Genomic DNA, 20,854 nt, shown 5'->3' with positions numbered 1-20,854 from the left:
CCTAGAGACCTCTCCAGTGTCCATCTCCAGATTCTGTGGACATTTTCTTCCCTTAGTGATGCCTGCCATCTTTTCTTTTCTTTTTTTTTTTTTTTTAATGTTACCCAATATGTATCTATGCAGCACTCTGTTCTGGTGCATAACTTACCTGTTATGTCTATACATAAGCAAGCCTTTTCCATTGGGGGATTTACAAGTGCCTGCTAAAGGGGTTTGTGTGACTAACATTTCATATAAGAATTAACATGTAGAAAAGGTTCAAAGGACAGCACCTAGCATCATCCATTTAGGCCTGACTCCCAGATCTTCCATCAGTGTTAGTGGCACTGAGAAATACGGGTGAATCCTCTGGGTTTCTTCAGCTGGGACATGCATTTATCCCCAGAGTTGAGCACCCTGATACACACTGAGCACTTAGAACAGGACTTAGCAAATAAGAAGTGCTCTGTGTTATCACCATCAGCATCCTCAACACTAGCTCCAGCATCAGCAGCGTCACACTAAGGGAGCCTCCATTTTTCAAGAATGGCTGCTTTGTGTAACAGGAACACCACTGAGAGAAAAAGTATGTGAAACTGACTTCTGCCCAATGGGAGCTCTTTATGGGCAAGGACAATGACTATGCAAATCAACCATTACCACCAAAGAGAAACAAGAAGGTACCCCCTCAGGAGCCCTTCTTCAAGACCTTGGAAATTACAAACAGGTTAAGAGCCTTTCAGAACTTCATTAATTTAGGCCTACTAATTTGGCACATTAGTAGCTTAGGTATGAACTAGGCATTGTGGGAACATCCCCATTAGACTTTGATATAGGTGGGGATGTAAGTTAAAATCAGAGTGTATATGTGAAATGATTATGCAAATGTTTTACATGGAAAATTGTGCCTTCCAATTAGCATTTTAATTGAACTTCAGAAAGAAAGTGAGTTTCTTCTTCTCTTGATGTACACTTCAGGAAAGATACCCAGGACTGAGGAAGCACTTCTTAACGATGGAAACCAGTCATTGCTTTTAGATTTTCCAGCAAGAGTGTAAGAGGCATCATAGACATACTTCTAAAGGGCTAACTCTGAATGAAGATCACAGAGCTTTACGAGAAATGTTAGGATTCTTATCTACTGCCTTTGACACTCGATGAATTCTCACGGGCTCACAGTCAACCAACCACTGAATTCCACATGGTCCTCCCAACATGTCCAGTTTACATTAAATGGTTATTCACTGCTGATGGATACTTTAGGCCCTGAACTTCAGTCTCACTTCGTGGGTTTCAAACTAAATATGTACAGTTTAAGAAGGGTGAAGGTGTTTTGGAGCACATTCATATAGAATAGGACCACCCTGAGTCTTTATCATAGCAGTCTGAAAGATACCTTACTGCCCCACATTTTCTAAACGCTGTAACTCTGAGCTAACGTGTCCCTGATGCCACTAACATGAGAGCGTCTGGGGCTCCAATTATGGAAATGGCTGCGGTAGGAACATCAGCCTCTGTGGAGCTGTATCTCTGCACTCACATCCTTCACCCCACTGAGACCAAGTCAAAACTGCTTGTGAGTATAGATTCTATCAAACTTTCAAACATCTAGACTGGCATTAGCTCTGTGTAGGAGAGGAACATACTAAACATGGGAAGAATGCATCAATTCTTCCTTGTCACATCATCTTAGTTATTTCTTATTTCTCCTTCTTAATTCAGGTTTTTCTAAATGTACATAAAGAGAAGTAAGATTATGAAAAAAATCATGGAGATATACACACACGTGCATACCTATATACATACATAGACACACACACACACACACATATATATAAAGTTTATACTTAATCACTTCTCATGTTCAAAATGATCTATAATTTAAGAACATTTCTCAATGAAGTCTACCAAATGTACAGGACAGCTGCTCAGATGAGAAAGAAGGCTTCCTGTCTTTTTTGTTTTCTAATACTCTGTTGTATTTACAATTCTGGATTGTGAGTCACCGCTTTAAAGGGGGCTCAGACAACAATCTCCCGCCCTGGCTATTGGGAAGAATAATCACTTTGGGGGTAATCAAAGGGATTCACTTACCTAAATTAGCATAGTAGTAAGGGAAATCTCCCAGGTAAGACGAATACTGCGGTAGGACGAACAATCCTCCAGGATGTTTGTTCCATATTAAACTGTTACGTGATATGTGCTTGAATATTCTGTCCTGAATAATCTAGAAAGCAAAGCAGCACGTGGTGAAGTTGAGTCTGAGATGATACTCAGAAAGGGTCTTGGCTCATCCAAGACAGGGAATGATGATGTTGAAAAGATATTGCACATTCTAACTGCTCCTTCTCCAAGTCCCCACTGATAGGAACGTGTGCGAGACAAAGCAATGACAGGCTCAGCAGGGCAGTGAGAGCAAGAGATGGACTGTGGCTTGACAAAGCTCCTCAAGTACAGTGTACAGAAGAGTTCACCAGTCCATGGTGGTGGGGCATCTCTATATAGATTCAGATCTTATCAGCAAGTTCCGTTCTATGTGCACAACACTGTCAATGTGGGCCATGTGGAGACAGAAGCAAAGACAAGAAAAGGCAGGCTCACTCCCCATTCCATCCCTTTAATTCAGGAGGGAGTTTTAAATTGCCTGTCACCATCGTTCATTCCATTTTCAAAGTCAGTTGCAGGGCGTTGCAGGGAGTTGCAGCTCAAGGGTTTCTGTATTTTGACTTCAAAAAGTAGTGATTTAACAACTGCTCAAAACATCCTACGGAATGGGACAAGAACCATGGCATATGAAGACTAGTAATTGTCAGGCTAGTTCATTAGTTTCGTTGGACTTTGGGACCTTGCAGATCATTAAATTTTACATTTAGAGACAAACCTTCTCCCAACCTGAATCATTTGTCAGTTGAATGTGATTAGTCTACTTTAGGGCTTTCTCTCTGACTTTCAAACTCTTGTAATAAAACCATTGACTCATTAAGATATGATGTGGAAAATAATTAACTTGATACAGAATACCATACCAGGAAAAAAGTTTAAAACTCAAAAAAACAAAGAAACCAACAAAGAAAAAGCCACCTCAGGGCTTAGTTGTGTTGTATCTGTTACCATCTATAAAGCACTGTTTGACTCCCAATAATAATAAATCACCGAATCTGCCAATCAGCCCTGATATAACATTTAAGGAAATGTGAACTAAGCATGGACTTCTAGGATTTGCTAAGTTATTAATATGCTCACCATGTCATCCCACTCAGTGATGGGTACAACACTCAAATGAGCCGTATGGGTCTTTTAAACCACATCACCTGTACTTTCCTACTGAAAGAAGTAGGGTAGAAATTGAGAGGAACAAATAATCTCAGTTCAGTAATATCTGCATTTTTATCTTTCCCTCAGATCAAAATTGCTAATTTTATATGGCTAGGTAACTTTCTGAGTTGATGAAGATTTCAGGAATCCAATTATAATGTTGATATTTCCTGCCAATGGTACAGAGGCATGGGTTGCAGTGCCATCCTCTAGACATCTATTGTGAGCAACATGTGAGACCTGGAAAGAGTTTTACATGGCATGCAACTGTCTGTATACCATTTATTACATTTTTTCATCTCACATACTTCCCCAATGCAGGCTATTATTTCCTTTCCATAGTGGTCTATTTAGATCTCTCTTTTGTTTTCTTTCTAAATTTATGTGCCTTTTAGCATGGGGTCACATCAATGATCTCGGCTATCAAGACACAGAATAAATTGGCAAGAGGCAGCATGAGAAATTGAAGCTACAAACAAATGACACGGAACTCAGAGATGTTACAAGTAGCTCATCATTTGCTTGGGTCCCAGGGAGGCACGCCTCAAATGGTCACGGACTCCATTCGCTTTAAAGTCACAGCACCGGCTTCTTTCAAATTTTCCAAATACGACCATCAGTTATGGAACACTCTTGAAATTCTAATAAGCGTTCCATACTCTAAATGGATCTTGACAAGCAGATACAAGTGTGACTGCATATAGCACATGGAACTTAACCTTGGCCAAGAGAGGTGTGGCCTCCACGGTTTATCCTCTCACTGGCAATAAACGGATTTACTGACAGCCTCTCAGAATGTCAGATAATCTGCTAAATTCTTGTATCTAAGATTTGACTTTTGCCTTTCAAAACAAATCTCATTTCATTTTCTAGATACAGCCAATATTGGTCTTTTTATGTGTTTCCTCATAGTACTCACAGCTTATTTCTCTGAACTGACCAAAATAGAGTCATTTGTCTAGGCAAAGAATTGAGAATACTTCTAAATAAAGCTTCCACATTCATTAAAGATTCTTTAAGACTTTGGTTTGTCTGTCTCGCCTGCCTGCCTGCCTGCCTGCCTGCCTGCCTGCCTTCCTTCCTTCCTTCCTTCCTTCCTTCCTTCCTTCCTTCCTTCCTTCCTTCCTTCCTTCCTTTTCTTTCCTAGAGACAGGATTTGCCTTTGTAGCCAGGCTGCCCTAGAACTTACTCTATAGACTAGGCTGGTCTTGAATTTAAGAGACCCACCTGCTTCTGCTTCCCAAATGCTGGGATTCAAGGCATGCGCCAGAACTGCCTGGCTGACAGATGTGCTTCTAAAAAGCTTATATATCAACTTGGATTGTCAAAAGTTTGAAGGAGTTTGGATCTCATTCCAACAAACAGAAAGGTCATTTTTCAATCTCCTAATGTCTAGCTCTCCCTGTCACTTCACCAGACAGCTCTCAGGATTCTTAAATGGCACTCAGTGTTTACACTTTATTGCTGTGAAAGAAGACATAACATTTAGAGGTTGGACACTTCCTTGGGTATTTACACACACACACACACACACACACACACACACACACACACACACAGATGGAGAGGGAGAGGGAGAGGGAGAGGGAGAGGGAGAGGGAGAGGGAGAGGGAGAGGGAGAGGGAGAGGGAGAGGGAGAGGGAGAGGGAGAGGGAGAGGGAGAGGGAGAGGGAGAGGGAGAGGCTGTTTGTTGAGGCCCTCAGTAGGATAATATTTGAGTAAATTTACAGGGTAGAATGACAGGCTCCTTATTGTTCTATGCCATTCTCTTTTACAAAATCATGGGTAGTGCGTTGCAGGCTGTAGTCATCTTCATTTGGTCCTTGATCAAATGATACTTACTGCCTGGCACACCAAGTGCCATCATATGACATGTGTTTAAAGCCAAAGCCATCTTTGATTGACATTAGCTCACAACAGTGCTGTAGTTTAAATGTGCTTGGTCAGATAACTGAGCAAACAGGGAAAGCTCCACAACCCCCACTTCTAAAATAGCGTCTCCTCCGCTGCCATAGGCTGTTAGGTTATGCCAGAGATTGCTATCATCTCATGCATGCTTTCTCTTTGCTTGCCTTGAACCTGAGTTACTATGGGCTGACCCATGAAGGAACACTATCTCCCTAGCAGCTTGCTACTCAGTCCACTGCCATTGTTTCAATTTGCCTGCAAGTAAGTAGAAAACAGAAAAATCCAGCTCCAAGGAGACTAATTCTAAAATGCAGCAGTCAGGCTTGAGAGCTAACAGGATCCCAAGTCTGAAAGAGTGGGCATGCGGAAGGAATGCACTCCCTGCTCATCCTTGGCTTTGGGGAGAATGAGGGATCCCATCTTTGACTGTGTCTAAGTACTACCTATAACATTAGAGCTGGTGTTGTGGTTTGAATGTGAAATGTCCACCACAGGCTTGGGTGTTTGAATACTTGGGTCCACCTGATGATGCTGTTTAGAAGGCTGTAGAACCTTTAAGAAGTAAAGCACTGCTGGAGGAGTGAGAGAGGGCCTTGAGACTTGATAGCCAGGTCCTACTTCCTGTCTACTTTTTATTTCCAATCTACAGACCAAAGAACATGACCAGCATTCTCATACTCCGGTTCCCATACTGTCCCTACCTTAACCTGTAAGCCTGAATTGAATAAGCTTTCCTTCTCCTAAGGCATCTGTTCATAATGATGAGAGAAGTTACTAATGGGGATTCTCCAAAGACTTGTCATCCCACTCTCGGGGTCTAGATTATGAGCAACAAGGAAGAAGTACCACAGATCTAGAGTCTATGCGTAGATAAATTAAGCAAAAGAGCCTTAAGTCTATGCTGCCTAGAGTTAACGTCCATTCTCTTCCTTAGCAGGGCCATAACCCATCAGATGACTTATTGTGTCTAAGTGCTAGGCCAAGTGGGCCCCGCTGACGTGTGGTCCTTGAGCTCATCTCAGGAACATGTACGCTTTGTTGCTTTGTGTATAGGGATGGCTAGGGATGGCATTTCCTTTACCTCTTCTGTTTGTTGAATTTAGGGTAATGCAAGCTCTGAATTAAGATGGGAAAGCAAGTGTTCTCTCTTTTGCAATTTGCCTGAGAGGTCAGATTGTTACAATCCAATCTTGGGATGATATAGAGAGATTTGACAGCTGCTATAAATTTGAATGAAGTATATGGTTTTAGTGTTAAAAAAATGTGTTGCTAAAGAATTGTGTGGCTTAGATCCAAGGGGAAGAAAGCTTTTCTAGGCTCAAAGATGAAAACAGCTCAACGTAAGATTCTATTGTGATGAATGTAACACATCCAGCTGTTATTGCAGGAGAATGGAGGGAGCTCTGTTAACTTAATAGACAAGAAACTGGATCCACACAATAACCTGCTGCAAAAGAAATATAATTAATGAGATATGATCTTTTGCCTGGCAAATTAGCAATGTTGTCTGTGTGTTATGTTTTAATTATAATCATGAAGGCTCACAAGAATGCAGCAGAGGAGGGTCTCTCAGAGACAGCCTGGGAGAGTCTAAGTGGATGCAACCATTTAGAGAGTCTAAGTGGAGGCAACACTGGTCCTCCTACTGTAGACAACGAGATGTGTCATTTAAGGCAGTCTTCTTTCTTACATGGACTGCTTTATTTTGAAATATCAAGAGAATGAACTAATCACTCATGATAGGTCCTTTGCAGCAAATTAGGGAAGAAAGAGAAAAAAAAAATCAGCTTCAAATAAATCCCTGCTTAAATAGGGGACAGCTAGGGGATGAGAAGGTGACTCAGTGGAGCTCACAGAGGAACCAGGTTCAGTTCCCAGAACCCACAAAACAGCTTACAATCATCTGAACTCCAGTTCTAGGGGATCACCTATTACTGGCCTCTGAGGGCACATATGTCCATGTGATCCACATATATACATACAGGTAAAACATTCATACACACAAAAAGTAAAATACATAAGACTTTAAAGGGGGATACAGCTACTATCTTATATCATGTCTTAGGAATGGTTTTCCCTAAATGTGTACAAGTCTGTATTGTGTTGACCAAAATAAAAGATGGGTTTGAATACATTGTAACCTGTTTTTAAAAGAAAAGTATGAACATTTGCTTATACCAATAAATGTATATCCTTACGACATTTGGTGTCTGTATAACAGTCTTTATGTAGATACATCACAATGGGCCAATCTGTTTCTCACTATCTGACTGAGGATGTGCAATGTTATAACAAACATAAACACCATAGCCTATGCTACTTAGAACTTTCTTCATTAGGTCATTATCTTCTCGAGAAGTACAGGGTGAAAATTCTGCTTTCTTCTAAAGGTGCTAGCCTCTGCAGAAAGGCTTAAGAGGGGTAGTCATCCTCCACTCTAATCTTAAAGTCTCTCTTCTGCAACCTTGGTGACAATACTACCATGATTCCATGGGCCATCTACTGATGCTATAGGTGGGAAGTAGTATTTTATTTAATTTTAACTTCCTCAAGTTAAGGTAAATAAATATCCCTTTCACAGCACCTGATGCATACATGACTTGACTATATACCCTTAGGAACAATTACAATTAAATTTAATTAGCAATTAAGCCACTCTACACGTTTGCATCTCTTGTCTTTATTATATCCATCCACACAAGGATTCTGTAGATACTTCTTTAGATTATGAGGGTGTCACATCCTGATAAACTCATCATAGACTAAAAATAAAGCAAGTTGAAAATGTGTTTACTAGACTCAGTCCATCCAGCATACTAACCTTAGCAACACAGCACACAGAGATACAAGTGTGGCTGACTGGGAGATATGGCTCATGGCCACTGCCCAGATTCACAATACAATATTCTATCACACATACTGATAGCCTGGGAAAAGGTACAAAATAAGTAATCAAAATATGGATTTACTGAATGCATGTTATTCTCTGCACCATCATAATATACTTTAAGAAAACCATTAAATCAAGCCACTGTATGTACTGATTATCTATACACATCTGCCATCATATACATACATATGTATAATTTATTATACATACATTACTGAAATATTAGGAGGTTTTCCTTTTAACAACATCAAAAACTCTTCATTTCATATCCTAATTCAGAATGTTTGTAGAAAAATGTACTTTATCGGGTTTTGGGAAAAGACGTACTTCTATTGTTCTAATCTGAAAATATAAGTACCCTTGTGTGTTTTTGACAAGGTCTCACTGTATTCCAGCCTACTTGGGAACTTGGATATTTTTCTAATTTCTTTATCAGAGTTTACATGTCAAAAATATTAACATTTTTTAGCTTCATATTGACTGTGAATCTCTGCCCTCAGTTTTGCATTGCTTTATGGTGTATCTGCTTGACAAAAGTTTTAATGATTTTCATCGTCACACTTAGTGTGTTTTATGCCTGAGATCATGGGCAGAGCAGCTTCTTTTACTTCAAATGATATGGCTATACCCATCTCTATCATATTACATCAACTGTATTATCTTTGTGTGCCTGTGTGTGTGCAGAGTGCTCCCCTGTGTGGAGATCAGAGGTTGACAGGGTCTGCACTTGGACCTGAATCTTGCAGTTGGGGCTAGCCTGGCTACGTATCAAGCTTCTGGAATATGCCTGCTACTGCCTGCACTGCATTGTGGTCACAGGCCCACGTCACCACGGCTGGCTTTTACATGGATACGGGGAGTCCAACCAAGTCCTCATGTGAGTGTTGCTAGTACTTTTATACTATATATATGCCCACTATTGTACTAACAATACGTTATTTGGTATCAAATAGCACAACTCATATCTTCTCTCATTTGAGAAGCTGGATCAAAGCTCTCATAATTATGGTAGCTTTATAATGTGTACTAATTAAACTATGGAAATAAATGATCTTTACTGCTTTTCAATAATCCTAGGCTACGGTAGGGCATTTATTCTTCAAACTAAAGCTCAGAGTAATTTGTCTAACTTCTTTTAAGACTCTGATGTGTAGATCGAGGAAAATTGCTATCTTTACAGTAGATTTCCCCATTACTCAAGTTTTATTTTATGTCATTCAATTTCATGTGCCATTTTCATCAAACAAAAATAAAACAATATGTTTTTTCAAGTTTAAGAAAAAACATAGTAATTTAATAAAATATATTATGAACTTTGTAATGCCTGGACTCTTTGGTTCACTAATTTCACTTCATAAATACTAACCTAGAAGTGTAGGCAGAAACAAAGCTCAAAATGCAAGCAAAACACTGACTAAGGCACTGTATGCATTCCCAGTCATCTATGCAGATAGCAGTAATCACAGATAGTACTTACGGTGACCTGCACCAGATGGGTGGATAAGCAGAGGCTTACCACACGATGGTATTAGGGTGAAGACAGATTAAAACGTGGTCTGGGTGTAGAGGTGAACAGAGCAGGACAGGATAAAAAGGCTAGGGACATGCCCGAAGCCATACTACAGAGCCCTTGGCTTGCCCTATGGATAGAGTAACTAAAGCCATGGGAAAACTAGAAACTCGAAAGAAAAAAAATGAGGAAAAAAAGGCTACCTTTTTAATACAGAACATGAATAAATGCCAATAGACTAAGCAGTTAGACAGTATGATATATATATATATATGTTATATATATATATATATATATATATATATATATATATATATATAAAACATGATTGCAGTAAAATATGTGTATGTATGTGTACAGATAAACTATACATGAGAAGGCCAAGGCCCTGTCTAAATGTAGCCAGCAGAGAAGCTACAGACACTGAGACGGGTATAACACAAACAGAACAAAATAAGCGTGAACAGCTGAGGGGGAATGTTTAGGACAAAAAACTAATATTTCAAATATTCTAAAAATTGCAAGTGTCAATAATGTTGTGGCAGTTTCTTTTGTTTATCTGTGGGCTTCCTGAGCAAGACAGATAAAATCCAGTTAGTTTTGCTAACATTCTAAGAAGTAAAAGGCTAGAAAATGATTTATTATTTTTAAAGGAAAAAAAAGTCTCCAATCTCACTCAGAAACAAAAGCAAAAAGGAATGGAAAATAACTTAGATAGACCTGTTTACCTAGCTTCAGGATGTACACCAGGCATAGGCATGGGAAAATCCTGGTGACTGGTTGCCTAGAGCTAAGACCTGGAGCCGAAGTTAGGCTGGTGTGGAAAAATCTCCACTGTGCTTTGTCTAACACTCATGCTGACCCTCCCCTCAACAAGAACACAGCATGATCATGTGGATGGAGCAGGTGACTTCAGTTTCCACAGTATTACTTGGTTGTTTTGTATTTATTCAAGATTATATTAGCTTTCAGAGTGATTGTTAACTTCCGAAGGAAATACTCTCCAAGTGTGTAGTAGATCGTCCTGCCCCATTCTCCAAGTTCCTGGGTCACCTCAGGAGACAGTCTGATCACTCCCCTGCTCATAGCCAGGAAACTCATGAGTGTGCAGTTTTCTGTGATCTTTCTTAGCTCTTTGCAAAGCTTTGCATAGCCCGAGGCCATTGCTATCTGCTCTACTTCCTGTGGTTTTAATCATTTTCATGATTTTCTATTTTGCTATTGCCTTAAACCAGGCAATTTAAAAGAATGAGACATGGCTCAGTGTATGTGGAGTGCTTTCTCAATACAACTCCCCTGCCCCTCAACACACACACACAGAATAAAGCAACTTGAAGATGTTTATCCACTCACGAGCCAGAGTCTCTACTTTTATAAAGATTAACATTTTCAACACCAGTAGGATACAACCATGATGAAAGTTTTCTTCTTACCACAACCTTATAACATGGGGCTGGCTGCTTCAGTTGTATGTGTCTTCAGAAACAATCCTGCTGTCTCTTAAAGCGCTGTGCCCTATGGTGCTCCCTGAACTGTTCATAGTTTAAGAATGGTGGAGGATAGTTTCCTTACTTGATCATTATCTTTTTTTCTCAATTTACTCCAGAAATATGTCTTCAAAGGATACCACTGAGTTTGAGTGACAGGAAGATAGTCATTACCCACATTACCTCTGAAATTATGCCAGACAAATCACTTTGTCTAGAGCACAGCTTCTCTCCATGTCACTTCTACTATGAGAATTTGTCAGGAATGAGGGCATTTGCTTAAGACTGGTAAAACAGATGTGGGGTTGCAGGATGAGCTGTCACTAACCTGTGCAAGGACAGGAAATTTGGTTTTGTCCTACTTGACTAAGTGCACAACCCAACAGTAAAACAAAGAGGTTGCAATAAAAGAACTATTATTCAACGATCATGAGTGGAATGGTCTCACTTACCTCTAGTGTAGTTAATACAATCTTCTCAACTGAAGAAAAATAAGCCTCCCACAAGAACTGTGTCTGCTGTCTAAGTGCTAGGATTTTATCCTGATGAATAGACCTGATTGTAGAAGGAATCTGTAAAATAAGGGGAACACATAGTAATTATAACTGTAAAACAGAGAGATGAGCTTGATCAAAACAACCCAGTGGGTTGCACTTTTTGTTCTTCATAGCATTCATTTTCTAGAAAACAGGTCTATTAAAAAATCATCACCCAGGCTGAAATGATGGCTAAGCTGGTAAAGGCTAGGCTCACCACCGAAGTCACCAACTGCTAAGTAACAATGTCCCCAAGAAACATCAGAAAAAACAACAGGTCTAGGAAAGCAACCTCAATGGCATTCAAATGCATGGAGACTGTGCACTGGCTTAGCTCAGTTCTAAGATTCTGTGGTACCAGGTTAGTTGTATAGGGGACTCCTACAGTCCTAAGTCCCGTTCCCTCTTCCTCCTCCTCTTCCTCCTCAAGTCCACAAAATCTTTGGCCCTGATATGGACATGAAAGGTCTTGGAGAAAGTAAACAAACAGAACAACAACAACAACAATAAAAACCAAAACCAAAACCAACCAACCAACCAAAAAACCCTTTTCTAAGAAGTGCCACTCTAGGAACCATGAAGTATCTATAAATGTGTCTATTTAAAGACTGTTCATGAGCCTACCCATTCAACCCAAACCTATTTAGCCATGTCCACATGGATATCCTTCTTCTAGCCTCCTTTGAACCTTTTGTACACCTGAGAGCTCTCCTCTCAACTCTAACCCTTACTCTAATTTCCCTGGATCTCTCAAACATTTCATCATAGGCTGTTCTATACCAAGTTAAATCATTTTGAAGGAAGGCCTTTCTTCCTGTTCATATTGCTATACGTTTTGTAGCTAAGAGAATAGTTTTATGCTAGCTATTCAAGAAATGAGCCTAATTGAGCATGGCCAGCAAAAGCTCTCATCAGGATATTGTTATTTTTAATAGCAGCATAGCTTGATAGCAAGGTAAAGGTGTTAATGGCATCAACGTGGGATTCTGGTTCTACTATTTACTGGATATGCTGCCTTGGATGAATTAGGCGCTCTTTTGGATTATTCATTCATAACATGATATGGTTGGGTGCTTAGTACAGCGTCTACATATAGAAATCTTAATTATGATGGTTCATTATTACTGCTATTACCATTGTTGACACAGGGAGATGCTAGTCCAAGCTGGACCAATTGATTTTATGTAGAGCTGGGCCAGTTGTTTACAGTCTACCTATAAATTTGTCCTAGCCCTAGTTCTAAGATGCCTTCCTTGGATTTCTGGCTAAATTTTCCAGGCTTCCTCCCTGACTATATGTACAGCTCAAGGGCTGTTCTATTTATGTCATCTATACTAGATTCCTTGTGATTGTCAACTGCCCTGCTGTGCTCACCTTTCTGCATGCTTGCCTCCCTAATGCATGATGAATCACATAGACATGGGAGCCTGGGCTACGTAAGAAATGCTCTGCCAACCGCATTAATAGGAAAGTTACTCAAAATATGGGACTGCACTGTAGTCGCGTTCTCATCAGAGGGAAAGGAGATGAGAGCACACTGCTAAGATTCAAATCGGCCCCTAGGAAAAGCAGTGAAAAGAACAGAAGGAAAACCTGACTTGCTCTGCCAATATCTCAACGTAGATACTAAGTCTATGCTTTGAAAAGATCATAATACTGAAAAAAATACAGATGCTGAAGGTAAAGTTGAAACACTGGCAGGATCAAGGTCAATGGAAATAAAATATTCTTAGATGAGCTAAACCATTCATGACACAGATCCTTGATAAGTCAAGAAAATTTATTTGTATTTGCTCAATGAGAAAATGACCTAGATTGCCAAAGAAAAACGAGGGGGGAGAAAACCCTCATCCTCCATTTTTATAAGCATGCCCCTTTCAATGACAATGGCATTCTCTAAGTCGTACAGATTGGCATGGCTGTTTTTATCATGGCCATGAGAACTAATCCATTAGGAAAATGCCAAAAGCTACCATGGCTATATGGTCTGCAGAAAGCCAGGTCCATGGTGTTTCTAAAGGGAGGAGGGAGGTGCATAGACTCAGCCAAAGATACCACCTCGTGTCTTCCATGGCAACATCCTGTTCTCCCACTTCTAGAGCTGTGTTCTACCAGTTTGTGTGGAGGATGGAAGTGTCTTGACAGTGCTCTGCAAAGTCCTCTGGAGGATGACTTCAATTGATTGGCAGGATGGAGTTCTAAGTTCCAATGGCATTTTGGCTATTGGTTATTAATCTGCCTTTCCTCAGAGACAGGTATGGGAAAGTGATGAATTAATTACAATTTGGACAGGATGATTTGGAAGTCCTAATAAAAGGTTATGTGTGGTAATAGGATCTACCAAAATAGATATAGGAAAGCCACAGCACGCTTCTCGGTGACAGACTGACAAGAACATATGCAAATAAAAACACCAGAGCTGTTCGAAAACAGGAAATGAAAAATTGTAACATAACAAAAAACATTTCCCAGAGCACACATTTGGGCTCCGTGCCAGCTCTTAAAAACCATTGTTAACAACCGTACAGTCACTGTTCAATATGGAAGCAGCTGTGTAAAAACAGATTGCAGATGAGGAGGAAAAATACTAGCAAGTGTGGGCACAGGGGTGTGAAGAATACAATCTTTAGAGTCAAGTCAAAACGTGGCTTCAAAGAGTGAAAAAGCCATACTTTAGTAGCCCAGGACAACCACACTTAAGTGTCATGGAATGTTCCCTACTCTAAGACAGACTCCAACTTGTTCATAGCAAGTTCAAGGATGCATTGGTAAAAAAAAAAAATTTGAGAACACGGTGACTGATGGTTTTCATATCCAAAATTTCCTTTAATGAGTATGTATTATTAAAACAACATAAAAGGAAAGAAAGACAAAGGCAATGTGGACAAGCACCACATACCACACTGAGTGTATGACTCAGGCGTCTACTCTGTCTAGATGGAGAGCTCTTTCTTAGTATGTCTTGGAGGCTGTCCCTATTGAATTATACCAGGGAATCAGTGCTGTGAACACTAACCTTTCGAAAACCCCAAACCTCTTTCTCAGTGAACACCTATGGAATTATGTTTTGTTTAGAACAGAATAGGCTAGGAGATGGCTCAGCAGTTAAGAGTACTGGATACACTCTCTACCGGGGTTTAATTCTTAGCGCCCACATGGCAACTTACAACTACTTGTAACTCCTGTTCCAGGAGATCCGACACCTTTATCAGACATATGGAGTCAAAACACCAATGCACATAAAATAAAAATATCCATTTCTTGGATATCAATTAATTTTGTTTTAAAAGCACAAACATTGGAGATGATCTTTCTACACAACCTTGTGGAGGTTTAATGACAAAGTGTTTAATGCCATGAAAGAAAATATTAACTGTGATATAAGAGTATGTGGCAGTTTACAGAGAACCTCAAACACAACTGGGGGTGGGGTGGGGGTAAGGGGATGAGGGCGGGGCTTTGGAAATCTTCATGGCCCCTTCTTGCTCATTCAATTCTCTGGACAGGCTGAGTTCCCTTTCCTTGCACGACTGAAACTTTTATTAGTGACCTTTCTTTTAAATATCTATCCAAGTGACAGCCCTCCTGCGGGTACTCAGGGTTGAGGACTGTGGTAGTGGTAACACTGCACACAGCAACAAGCCTAGAGCTTATGTCCCAGAGTCAACCAGATTGAATATATAGAGAGCCAAGGGACCAGAGGGAGTGTCCTGTCTGAAAACGCTGGTGCTGAAGCTGGTGGGGATCCACCTTTCCCCACTCAACGAAGCTCATACATTTTATCAGCAACGGCTGTTTCCCACAATATATTCTGTGGATTTGGACAGATTTTGGGGTTGGAAAGTGAACAATATCATATTAAACGGCTTCATATTCACCATGACACAGGCAATTTTCTCCTGATAAAATTTCTTTTATGGAGCTGACCTTTTGGATTCATCTTCTTTGAAAGTTTGGATGGGGGCAGCAATAATCTGCTCTTCTGCCGAAGGCCACAGCCCCTTCCTTACCTGTAATAGCAATCTCTCATCGCCTATGACGGCAGCTTGGTTCCAATTAATCACTTCGGAGAATGGCAACTCCCATCCGTTGCTGAGCATTACAGGGACACAGGCAGCCTGAGCAAAGGAAGGATTTCATGAGTGTGAGGATACTGACAGCAGGGATGCCATTCCAATCAGGAGAAGAGTAAGTACAAATTCAATCACTGGCATTGCTTATGTTACATGGGCCCACACTGCTCAGGCTAGAAAGCAAGTAAGTGATTCAGAATTACCAGGTCACATGGGACTGCAAGCATCCCTACCTGACTTGAAGATTTTCAAGTCTCGCCTTAGAATGCTAATACCCCATTTCTATTCTAGTACATAGGTTTGGCTGACCTTACTTCCATGGGGATGAATGGCCTTGCTGCAGAAAGCTTTCACAATAACAACAACAAAAATCTGAGCATAAAAACCTTGAGTATAAACCATTTTGTCAATGGAAGTGCCACAGATACATCTCATCATGGTTCCCCCCCAAGGTCATGAGCCAGTGGGGAACAGGATGGGGCCCATCTGTCTAGGTAGAGCTTTGTGGACTTAACTACTGTAACATCTAGCTCTCCTTTTTCTATAAGCATCTAACTCAAAACTTTGCTCCCTCCAGTGTGTAGTGCAAACTGCAGTGGTACTAGTTTCTCGTCTGCACTAGGATGTCAACAAGCTGAAGACGAAATGTAGTCGCCAAGGAAGTCTTTATTCAACCCAGAGAGCAATTTGCACCCTAGGACACCCATGAAGCTTCCAGAATGCTAGTGAGTAGTGAAGGTACGCTTTTCAGAGCGCACAAAGCAGCGGAAGTGCTCTGCCAGAGACAGGAGCTCTTCAGCCTGAGGAAAGGGTAGGACTTACGGTTCAAATGACAGGATGAAGATGCTATGAAACACCCTCAAATTCACAGATTCAGACAAACTGTAAATTATTGCAGGCAGGCAGGCAGGCAGGAAGGAAGGAAGGGGAGGGAGGAAGGGGAGGGAGGAAGGTAGGTAGGTAGAGGGCATATTTCTCTCGCCATTCAAGAAGACAGGCTGCAAACCAAAAACCCAAAAGCTGGGCGTGGTGATACATGCCTTTAATTGGAGCACTCTGGAGGCAGAGGCAGGAGGATCTCTGTAAATCAAAGGCCAGTCTCATCCACAAAGCTAGGGCTGTACAGAGAAAAACAAAAACAAAAACAAAATCCAAAAACAAGAGGGCTGGCTGCAGTAAGAGGAGAAGACACTATACAGGCTTCCAAGAGTCCTCTGAGTTGCAGAGCGGTGGCACATCACAGCAAGTCAGTAGCATCACTCTTTAAGAGTCTAGATGAATCAATAGAGAACTTAACCCACAATTTCATTTTGGGGGAATAACAGTAACACCCCATTTTCGGTGTTCCTGACATTGGCTGACAGGAAAAAAGGAGAGACCCCCATCTCCAAACTCAAGAGCCAATGTTAGCAATGGGATCTGCCCATCTGCCCTCTGTCTGCAAACATGTCCCTGATGAATCTAGTCTTCCGGTGGTGAGACAGCTTACCACTGCTCTCATGTCCAAAGTCAGGGAGTCAATCTTGCTCCCAATTCTGGCTCTTCAAAACCATTTCAGATTTTCTTGGGAAGGTGTTTTTAGTTCCTTAGCAAAAGCTGGGCTTCTTTTTTTTTTTTTACTCTAGATGAGTGTGAAAAGCTTGAAACCAGTTTGGCTCCAATCTTCAACCTGCTGCGGTAAATTTTCATAGTCTCTTACCTGCAAAGCCTCCAGGAATCTGAAGGACCCAAGCCTGCGACCACGAGGAACCAGACAGAAAGTGGCATTGTGCAGCATTTCCCGATAATCATATCTAGAACAACAAGAGGTCTGATCAGCAAGTGCAAATCCAGGAGGAAAAACGGATGGTGGAGGTTCAGGGCAGAGCATCAATTTACCCTGACAATTTACCCCAAATAACTATGCCTTGAGGAAGGGCTACTTTCACCTTTCCATTTAGTGGGGCAAGAGCTTGTTGCATGGGAAAGACAAACAGGACCAATCGAGCTGTATGAGGCAATAAGGATCTCTTTTGCAAACAGTTTACAAAGGGTCAGGTCTAGTGGTTCTCATAACCATTTGTCTTGCAGAGTCTCTGCTTCCTAAGTCAGGTGGGGGAGGGGTGCACAGAAAGTCTCATTACACACCCTTGGCTGGCCTAGAACTTGGTATGCAGAGCAGGATGGACTCAAACTTACAGAGACCCACTCACTTCTGCCTCTGGTGATCTGTGGTTGGTTGCAGGCATGCATGCACTAGCCAGATTCTCTCCCCCCCGCTTGACGAAACAGTTTGCTGCCATAGACTAAGAAGCATCTCTGATACATCTGCTTCTCCCTTAATGCCACACCACTCAGCAACATGAAATGTTCTTCTTGTTCTCTGTTCCCCACACCATGCTATTAAAAGACACTTCGGAAACCTCCACCTTAAGCGCAAGCCAACATTTGTTTTCTCTTCTAACTGGAGTTTCTACATTTAACTAAGAACATTTAGTGATTCCAGAAAAATAGTGCTATGTATAAGTATGGCTGCTTTGACTTTTGGGGAAAGACTCGGGGCTGGGGGCCAGGAGGAATAGGGCATGGGAGGCCAAGGATGGGTAGCAGAAGAAAGCCTTTGTGAAGAATGAGGCAGAGGCAGAACAAAGAAAAAAAAGTACCAGGGGGAACTGCAAACTGGGATAGAGCATGGTGATTATTCTTTTTACTCAAATGCCATTTAATGGTATTACACTGTTTTGGGGGGAGGGGGCACTCCAGAAAAATTATAACATGACTATCACCTGTCTCTTATTGTCAGTGAGACTCAGGACCAACAAAAAGCATTTAATTATTTGAGGCTCCCACTGTAAAAGTTATTAATACCAAATACATTCCTAAGCACACACTTTCGACTTCACTAAGAGTCTAAGAGAACTCGGGAAGCTAGAGATGCCTCATGTCCTATAAGGCTCTGAGTCGCACAGCCAAGATGAAATCGCTCTCATTTCTCAAGCACTTCCAATGTAGCACAGACAGGTGTGACTCTGACAGTAGCATATGTCACCGGCATTTTCTAACTCTAATAGTCTAATTTAACCATAGCCTGGAGGCGCTGGATTCTTCCCTATACTTTTTTTGGGATATTGATATATACATTCATATTTTTAAAGTCCACATCTATTTTTATATTCTCATATAAACTAGGCATATGGGAGTAAGCCAATTTTCAATTATAAACCCGTCATTAAGAAGAGACATCATGCAAAGGACCATTTGCTTAAACAAGCATGTACAACTAATTTGCACAAGAAAAGGTCACTGTGAATAGATTAAGATTATCTCCATTGAGAGCAAAATAAAAAACCCTTGCTGCATTAATTAAGCTGCAAAATAGACTTCAAAGTGGAAAGGATTTTTAAGAAGGATCAAATTCAGCTAAATAAAAATATTAAATTACGACGGTAATGACTTCTCTCTCTTTCTCTCTTTTTTTTAACCAAACACAGAAAAATAATTGACAAATATGTTCAAGTTCAAATGTTGATAATGTCTGAATTTTACCTAATAGGTAGAAAAGAGGGGGGAATATACCAACACAAATTGATGAGTGAAAGTTAAACTGATTTTTTTTTTTTTTAATATAGAAAGGTCGAATATACTTCAGACTCCTGCAAGGTTTAAGATACTGAGAATAGAAACCCCGGAGGGACCAGAAGAGTCCTACATCCTCATCATTAAGCTGCTAAAAATGTAAAATCTTATTAGTGTCTTGGATTGTAACAAGTTTCAAAGTTTCCACTTGCAGAATTTACTTTCTAGAGTGTGTGGAGGGAGAAGAAGGGCAGAAAAGCTCCCGGGAGAAAGTCAAGCGACAGTTAAACCGGGGATGTGGACTTTTAAGTGCCTGTACAGAAGCATTACTTGCTGATGTAGCAACTGGAGCCACATGATTGAAGCTTGAAGTCATTCATATAATGAGATGAGGGATGCACCCTGAACCTGTTAGGTCCTGCTGAGAGGCCATGAGCTTAACACAGGTGCTTTTGAGGGCATCTGTTTCCTCACCTGAAATAAAGAGCCACTCAGATTACATGTTTTCTGTCAGCTTCTACGTTCCCGCTATTCTTTGTGTTGTTGGTTTTAGGTATAAAAGAAAAATGTCTTTTGAGACCATTCCACCAAGATTTTTCACAATCTTTCTAAGAGGAACATGCATGTATAAATTTACAATTGCTCCAATGTATACAGTGTATGTCTGACAAGTATAGTCACAAAGATAAAGACAGCTGTACAGAATATATAGACATAACTTACAACAATACTGTGTGGTTTAAACGAGAATGCTCCTCCATAGGCTCATATGTGTGAATGTGTGGCCCTTAGGTGGTAGGACTGACTTGGGGAGATTTAGGAGGTGTGATCTTGTTGCAGGATGTATGCTTTGAGTGTCAAATGTCTCACAACAGGCCCAGTGTCATCCCACCATCCCCTAACTGCTCCTTGTGGATCAGATGCAAGCTCTCAGCTACTGTGCAATCTTTGTCTGCCTGCTGCCATATTCAATGCCATGATGGTCATGTGTTCACCCTCTAAAACTGTAGGCAAGTCCTTATGGTGTCTCTTCATAGAAAGGTAACTGAAAGAAATATTTTCCATTGCAACTTTTAAGCACGTTGAGCCCATGAAACTTTTTCTCTTTTAGATTCTATGGTCGAGGAACCTTAGTTACTGGTTTCACTTGGGGGATTTCCTGCTGTGGTATTCTTTAACTCAGTCTCCTGTGATGCTCTCTTGCTTCACTGAACCTGAGCATATCTTCATGTGTCCTTAAGAAAAATGTATTCACTGATAAGTGGATATTAGCCCAAAACTTAGGATACCCAAGATATAAGATACATTTGGTAAACGCATGAAACTCAAGAAGAATGAAGACCAAAGTGTGGACACTATGCCCCTTCTTAGAATTGGGAACAAAACATCCATGGAAGGAGTTACATAGACAAAGTTTGGAGCTGTGATGAAAGGATGGACCATCTAGAGACTGCCATATCCAGGGATCCATCCCATAATCAGCTTCCAAACGCTGACACCATTCCATACACTAGCAAGATTTTGCTGAAAGGGCCCAGATATAGCTGTCTCTTGTGAGACTATGCAGGGGCCTAGCAAACACAGAAGTGGATGTTCACAGT

General features: G+C 40.8%; 1 protein-coding gene across 1 annotated transcript in view; it reads right to left on the bottom strand.

The window, feature by feature from the left end:
- The window catches only part of Ext1 (exostosin glycosyltransferase 1), a 278,044-nt gene that overhangs the window by 22,375 nt on the left and 234,815 nt on the right, over positions 1–20,854 (bottom strand). The window contains exons 2-5 of the mRNA XM_021183381.3: positions 17,398–17,491; positions 15,636–15,743; positions 11,542–11,661; positions 2,074–2,206 (exon numbers count right to left, since the gene is read on the bottom strand). Of these exons, the coding sequence (XP_021039040.1) occupies positions 2,074–2,206; positions 11,542–11,661; positions 15,636–15,743; positions 17,398–17,491 (455 nt within the window). The remainder of the gene's footprint in view (positions 1–2,073; positions 2,207–11,541; positions 11,662–15,635; positions 15,744–17,397; positions 17,492–20,854) is intronic.

Source organism: Mus caroli, unplaced genomic scaffold (genome assembly GCF_978045245.1).
Source record: "Mus caroli unplaced genomic scaffold, Mus_caroli_1 scaffold_16, whole genome shotgun sequence".
NCBI lineage: Eukaryota > Metazoa > Chordata > Mammalia > Rodentia > Muridae > Mus > Mus caroli.
The sequence above is the reverse complement of the archived record's forward strand: the minus strand, read 5'-3'. Positions and strand labels throughout refer to the sequence as shown.